This window comes from Rhagoletis zephyria, unplaced genomic scaffold (genome assembly GCF_001687245.7).
Source record: "Rhagoletis zephyria isolate East Lansing unplaced genomic scaffold, Rhagoletis_zephyria_1.1 Rzeph_scaffold_03808, whole genome shotgun sequence".
In the NCBI taxonomy this organism is placed as follows: Eukaryota; Metazoa; Arthropoda; class Insecta; order Diptera; family Tephritidae; genus Rhagoletis; species Rhagoletis zephyria.
The window spans coordinates 41,914-49,569 of record NW_016160891.1 but is presented as its reverse complement, the minus strand read 5'-3'; the positions used below and the strand labels follow the sequence as shown (position 1 = coordinate 49,569).

At 39.3% G+C, this 7,656-nt stretch overlaps 2 protein-coding genes across 2 annotated transcripts in view; one reads left to right on the top strand and one right to left on the bottom strand.

Moving 5' to 3' along the window:
• The first annotated feature begins 1,457 nt into the window (after positions 1-1,457).
• LOC108369698 (uncharacterized) lies at positions 1,458-2,411 on the top strand. The gene is made up of 2 exons (XM_017624862.1): positions 1,458-1,560; positions 1,758-2,411. The coding sequence occupies exons 1-2, from the start codon at positions 1,543-1,545 to the stop codon at positions 1,920-1,922; spliced, it is 183 nt and encodes a 60-aa protein (XP_017480351.1). The 5' UTR covers positions 1,458-1,542; the 3' UTR covers positions 1,923-2,411.
• Positions 2,412-3,200: 789 nt separating this feature from the next.
• Positions 3,201-7,656, bottom strand: part of LOC108369697 (uncharacterized) — a 5,423-nt gene continuing 967 nt past the window's right edge. The window contains exon 2 of the mRNA XM_017624861.1: positions 3,201-3,574. Coding sequence (XP_017480350.1) covers positions 3,428-3,574 — 147 coding nt within the window. The 3' untranslated portion in view covers positions 3,201-3,427. The remainder of the gene's footprint in view (positions 3,575-7,656) is intronic.

The following is a 7,656-nucleotide window of genomic DNA, read 5'->3' as shown; positions in this document are numbered from 1 at the left end:
CGACCTTTTAATTAGATTTTCTAGAAAGATTTTGAGTATGCAGTTTACTAGCTCACTCAGTTCTAGTGTAAGTTTCAAATGGGTAAACATTTTCGTTTTAGAAATTTTTGCCGAAGGCGCTGCGCTTTTCATCCAAATAAAAGTAAATTGTGTTTATTTGTTATATGAAAGCAAATGCGACAAAGAAATTTTCTAAAAAATCAACGGTAATTTTTAGCCATTTGAAACTTTGTTCCCCGATTCACCACGCAAACTGAAATTCCCTGCAAATCGGGTAATTCTCCTCGAGGTGGCTTCCCTGATCCCCACATCAATCAAGACAATGCTTTAGAAGAGTATGTATGTACTAGATATGTTAATTTTTCGGCTTTTTCCGATCCCGGGATTTCCGGGACGGCGTTGTTAAAATCCCGGGATCCCGGGATTAGTCCCAGGATCTAGACATTCATTACATTTCAACAATTTGAATCGAAAAAATTGCTCATATATTGTTTGAGAAGCTCTCCTACCATGAAATAAATAATAATAAATGGGTTTGAAACCTACTTTTTTATTTTATTCTTTCTCTCGTCGCATGATTTATTTTGAAGGACTTTGTAATTTCAAAGATATGATTAATTCCGAAAATTGTTAAAAAAATTCAATGCAATGTAGAATAAAAATATGGGTAACAAATGCAATAGGAAATTGCTTTAGAATTGAAAAAATATAAATTTTTTGGATTCACAAGGACGAATTGGTAATTTTTAAGCTGACAAAGTTAGAAGAACGAAACTCGGGGATGTTATCGAGTTTATATAAGTCCTTAACATATAACTTTTTCAAAAACAAATAGTGCGAAATTTCTAGGGTTAAATTTTAAAATGACATTTTCAATATGTATTTACCAGCCCTTCTGCACCAGAAACTTGAATCTGTTTAGATTTTACAGGATTTCCTCATTAATTTTATACCCATACTTCTTCTCTAAGCACATTTCTCTGAATTATTTAAATCATTTTTAAATTACTGACGTCAGAGTGAAAAACTAAAAACGCAATTTTACTATATTTGGCCCATGGTTTCGCGAATATATTGATATTTGTGTTTAAAATTTACTATCGCGCGGTGTTATATGTATATTGAGCTAGACATATATAAAAAAATATTAATTATTAAATAAAAAAAATTATAGCCAATACTGGTCAAGAAAAGGAGTTTCTATTATTTCCATCAGTGCAAATTACAAATCCCGAAAATCTCGGGATTACTTGGCAAGAATCCTGGGATTTTCGAGACCTTAAAAAGTCCGGGATCCCGGGATCTCGGGATTAACATTCCTAGTATGCACATACATACATTCAAATGTGAACACCTGACATTTGCGTACATTGCTATGGCGAGTTCCATTTTACTAGCAAGAGAGCAGCAGAATCAATGCCAGCAGACAACCCGGCAGCGAGCATATAGGTATAAATAGTAGTACTAAATTTAAAATGAATACCAGTTAACATCCGCTATTGGCACTACTCAGTTTCGGCTAAAAATAAAAAAGAACACAAGATGAAATTCCTGCTTTTGGTACGTGTACTTACCGCTGTTAGGTCTCTTAAAAATAAAAAATTAAAGTTAAAAATTAAAAACAGCAATAGGGGCGTTGATTCACAAAAAAAATTTGTTTATTTGGTTTTTGGCTAGCCTCAACACTGGATTTAAAGAAAACACCCCAATTTTATTTATAAATGTGATGAAATTAGGCTTACTGTTACTTCTTACAGACCATCTTTGTTTGCTGCGCCCTTTTATTGGCTGTCAACGCTGTGCCTGTGGAGGAAGCCATTCCAGAGGGTATAGAAGGAGCTCGCGACACAGTTGAGCCCACTGATGACAAGAGCATTCTGTTGAAGCTCAAGCTGCTGAAGAAACTTTTGTTCTTGGGTTAATCCTTTCGATTATGCCACGTCATACAGCTACCGCTATTTTGCAATATTAACAAATAAACAACACTTTTGTACGCGAAAAAAAATCAGCCATACCATACACACAAACGCGGCATTTTCACGATATTTAATTAATTTATCAGATAATGCTAAGTAAAAATATCAGGGCTTCACATTAAATACTCTAAATAATATACATATATACTATTAGGTTAAAAAAATAAAAGATCAATGAAAATAAAAAATTTGTATACGTAAAATATAAATGTTCAACCGTCTATTCAATGCTTTGAGGGGAACTATAATTTAGAACCCATGTAAATCAACCACATTAGCAATTGAGCGTACAAAATGCGTTTTCTTGAATATTAGAATTTTTTGTAACACTAAGGGCCAAATTCACAGTACGCAGTTAACCACTGACAAAAGTTTAACTATTGATTTTGATATACGTAACGCTCAGTTAACAAAAGTTTAAACCAGCAGGCCGCCATAGTTAAACTCTTGTGAACTTTCTTTTTTTTTTTTTGTGGAACGAATTTCAAATTTGAATAGAAAAGTACATATTGATATTTAGAATTTGTATATTTTCAGGCGATATGAATTTTCATAGTTTTTTATGTGACTCTGAATATAAATTCAAATGTGAACTCTTGTTGGTGGTTAAGTTAACAATCGTTTAACTAAGCACTGTGAATCCAGCCCTAAAATAAATGGAATTTTAGGGCAGCATACAGATGTATGTATAATTGGTTCGCCAAGAGAAGTTCTTAAGTTTCTATGCAAACAAAAAACTTATTAACAATTTCCAAAAATGCTTAACGGCGTCATTTGCATATTTCTTCCCATGATCTTTACGTTCAAAAGAATAAACCAAATTAAGTTTAATAGCAGTCTAAGAAACCAGTTTTCAAAGTTGAATGCTCTTTATGCAGGATGTCATCATATTTGCATTGTAAATGAGAGTAATAGGTCCAACTTACATAATTCTAAAAAGTCGTCAATATATTAGCTAGAATACCTTTTGTCATGTTATTTCTACATACATAAATACATAAGTATTTCGGTATTGATCAGTGCTAGGAATATTTTTGTTGCAAATATCCGCTTCGCAGCTTGGACGATGTTTGTCTTGATTTTAACACCATTGCTTTAATATTTTGTTAAAATTCGTTTGAGATTTTTGGTGTGTTTATTTATTATCAATATCAAATATACATACATATGTATATACATGTATGTATGTATGTATTTGTGTGTAGGTATGTACAAAACTCTTATGTGGATATTTACAGAAATAATTTCCTTATTTATTGTAGAACTTTTAAAATGAGTTAAAGCAACATCTAATGGCAAATATGAATTAACAAAACAAATAACAATTTTCGTTGCTAGCCATTAAAAAATTTTTTTGGGCAAACTATATACGAGAGAAAAAAAAAACAGTTTGAACACAAATGATGTGGCGCGGCTTGAAAAATTAAATAAAAATTCAGACTTCTTGCAGTTTAGCCCAAAAGCAGCTTCTTGATTTTCTTCAGTTTGAAGAAATTCTGTCGTCCTTGCTCATCCTGGTCAAAAAGATCGCCTGGTAGCGACTCCTCTGCGGGAACGGCGGATACTAATGCAATCATCACCAAGCACACAAATAATGCCTGCAATTGAGAAAAATATATATTTATATAAGTATATATATGTATGTATGTTTGTATGTATGTTTGTATATATGTATTTAAGTAGGTTTTTAATGCATAACTTAGTTTATTCATTAGTGACTTACATACGTTCGCATCGTTAGCATAGTATGGAAAGGGCGAAACTCACATCGTCGCTGAAATGCAAAAATGCCACTACTGACTAAGTTTTTTGTTGCATAAAATTATGTGAGGGCTTGTTATTCGACGAAACGCATCATAATCAATAAAAAAATTAAATTTGGATTTTTACTTAGTTGCGGCTTTTTTGCATTTCAAATATACTAACGATATGTTGCGACATAACAAATATTTCCTTACACAATTTTCTACTAAAATATATCAAACTTAAGAGAACAAGGAGCACCGAAAGTGCACATTGAGCTGGCCGATTTTATAATATGCGCTATTTATATATATATATATATATTTATAGCAAGGGAGCAAAGCTCTTGGTATTGTTCCATACGTGATGCAATGCTCTGAGTCAGGAGCAGTTGGCTCAAGACCGACCATACGTGACGAAGAGTCACACCCTGCGAGAGGTGCCCCTGCTTTTACTGAATATGGCGGATCTAGAGAGGACAGCTCGATAAAATCCGTAATTCCGATTGTCATCTGTACCGTGCTTATGGGATGAATGGCACTACGTTAGTGTGCCTTATAACGGTGGCCTCCAGATACCTGGCGGCATCTGGTTGTATGTAGCCCCGCTCAGCGGTGCTACCATCCCCCATACTCGTGGGAACACTGATATGGAAAACGTAAAACAAAAATTAAATATATTACAAAAACCAGATGGAGCTGAACAGCTCGCCGACGAGGCCGGGCATGGTCTTTGGGCAGCCGCCGAAACGGGGACTGTCCTGACAGCACTACCGTGGCGTATAGTCCCCAGTATGACGCTGAGATGGTTGATACGTCTGGTCGACGGACGAACTCAGCGCCATATAGAATGCCATCCTTAGGGCGATAAGAAGCAACAAAGATAGCGCTGTAAAGCCTATTTTTGATGGCTGCACTTTTCGTCCGGGATGGTTATCCATTATCTGCAGGGACGCTGTAACTGCGGAGTGGATAAGGGCCACAGTTCCGAAGCTTTCCCCTGAAAAGGGGCAAAGATAAAGGTGGGAGCGGATTCGGAAACGCCTCGCCGCATAATTCTGGTGGGATTCTTCCCAGAGTTGGATAGCTCAAAGAATGAGGATGCGCTCCTACTTCTTCAGGGGCAGAATGAAGGCCTGAAAATAATGGGCTGGCGAGTCTTAAATCGGCTGCACAAGTCACCATTGTGGTAGACCCGATCTCGGCAAACAAACAGAGAGGAAATGTTTTCAACTATGGCTACGATACGGTGAAGTTGAGCGATAAAGCCAAGCCGTTGGTACCAGTGGTAGAAAATGATGCTGCTGATACCGACGGAACGGGCACGGACGAACAACCCTGTTGTTCGAAGTCTGTCACCGTCACCCCGAGGCAGCTCTCAACAGACGTACACGTGCAGAAGCAGCAAGCGCCGGTAAAGACAAAGCCGTCGCCTGAGCTGTCAGTAGCTCAAGCCATTATGACATCGCCTCCGCGACCCTCAGCAACGTCAGCCCTGACCCTGCAGCAGGTGCTAGACAGATCCCAACAAAATGTCAGGCCTGTTGAGCTCCCTCCGAACATAATAAGGCCACCACTGCAAGGAAGTTCCAAAGCGGCTACTCAAAGCCGCAAAAGCAAAGGGGGTTCAGGGGCAGCCGAGGAGAAGGCCTTGCTGGGTAGCAATAGGGGGAAGAAGGTGACTGCTCGCGGCCGCAAAGACCGCAAGTAATGCCATCTCTCCCTAAGCTCAACCCAAACTCGAGGCATCTGAAAGTGAATCTTCATCATGCCATCAAAGTATCAATGTCGGACCATATGCATATAGAATTCGACATCGGTCTGTTTCCTGAACTCGAACTTGTTTTCAGAAATCCCAGGAAAACAAGCTGGGCGGAAACAGCCCCAAACACCCCATTATAACCAAACAGGAGCTTGAGAATGAAGCTGAACAGCTTCACTCAGATATTGTAATAGCTTTCAACAGTAGTTGCCCCCAATAAAAGGTAAGATCCAAACGAGATGTGTCTAGGTGTAGTAAGAAGCTTGAGCAAATGAGATGCCAGGCCAGAAGACTATTCAATAGGGCAAAAAATACGGGTGATTGGAATCCGTATAAACTTGCGTTAACGCCCCACAACAAGGAGCTGAGGAAATCCAAACGAGCTAGCTGGCGAAATCACTGTACGGAAATAAATAGCCTCCCAGAGGCAGTACGCCTCCAAATGCTCTAACAAGGGATTACAGGAATACAAATGGCACCCTTAAGAGACCAGATGTGAGCTACAGTCGGCATCCGGGTCAGATCAGCAGACTTTTGCTGGATATTCACTTCCCGTGCTATATAGCAGACTACTGTAGACCAGAATTTGGTGCTACAACATCCACCTCTGGAAGAGAACAAAGCTTTGCTACGAAGCTGCCCACTGTAGAGCGTATGCAATGGGCTTTATCAACATTTAGCCCATACAAATCACCAGGGCCGGGTGGAATCTATCCATGTCTCCTGCAGCATGGAGTTAGACACATAGCGCCGGTCCTCTCTAAACTCTATAGAGCTAAGCTCTTGTTGGGTCACATTCCCAGCATATGGTAAGCCGGAACAATTACCGTCATCCGTTTCAGTTCCTTTCTTCTCAAAGGCATGGAGAAAATACTGGATCAGTACATCAGAGAAGTCAAGCTAAGGGAACGGCCTCTCAATAAGAACCAGTTTGCCTATCAACCAGGCATATCCACTGAGACTGCCATTCATAGCCTTACTTCAAAAAATTGAGAAGGCTCTGGAGTCTAAAAATATAGCCCTTTGCGCCTTCATTGATATTTCAGGGGCTTTTGATAACATACCATATAAGGCAGAAAAAGATGCCTTGCCAGAATAGTTTGCATTGGCATAACAGCAGCTATGAAGACCTGGCCGGCTGATGCACTCAGCGCCCTGGTTGGAATACCTCCCTTTCCTATTTCAATAGAAAAGAAGGCTACCACAGCGGCACTGAGAATCCTGAACATCTCCGACCTGAAAATCGGAAATATGACGGGTCACATGAAGGTCCTAATGAAATACGCTAATGATCCCATACTACAAATATGCGATGCAATGGTTCCAAAACTAGAAATATCTAGGAAATTTGAGGTACACATCGAGCTCTCTGGAACATAGGGAACGCATTCACCAAACCTAATGGGGAGGTTTGGTACACTGATGGATCTAAGCTTGAAAATGGTAAAACTGGGGCTGGCATTTTTGGGCCGAACTTTAAAAAATCTATACCAATGGGTAGCTACCCCACCATCTTTCAGGCGGATATTCATGCAATAGAAATTTGTGGCAGAGAATGTCTTAGAAGGGGAACGTCATCGAAATATATCTGCATTATTATATGATTGCCTCAATGTTCTAAGTAGTAGCGGTCGCCCCACGCAGACAATGGCAAATCTCCGATTGCCTCAATGTCCTAAATGCTCTTGGTGCCAAGAATACAGTTTTATTAGGATGGGTACCAGGGAATGAGGGACATGATGGCAACGAGGAGGCTAACCGCCTAGCGAAACAGGTAGCTGTCGCGGTATTTTATGGTCCGGAACCGTTTTGTGGGCTCACCAAAGCGCAAATGAAGGGGACCATAAATAACTGCGTAGAAAAAATGTTCAACAGGCATTGGATGGAATGTCCAGGGCAAAGACAAGCCAAACGATTTATCTGTCCTTGAAACAAAGTTTCAAAGAACTCAAAACTCTCACTGGGTACTACACGGGACACTGTTCTCTTCGTTGCCACCTCAGTAAAATCAATCTCGCAGAAACAAACTTCTGTGAGCTGGACGAAGAAACGCCAGAACACATTCTCTGTGAATGTGATGCTCTCGCTAGACGCAGACTAGCCCACTTTGGTGGCGCTATCCTTAATCCCTCTCCTACGAAAAAAAAAAAAAAAAAAAAAAAAAAAAAAAAAAAAA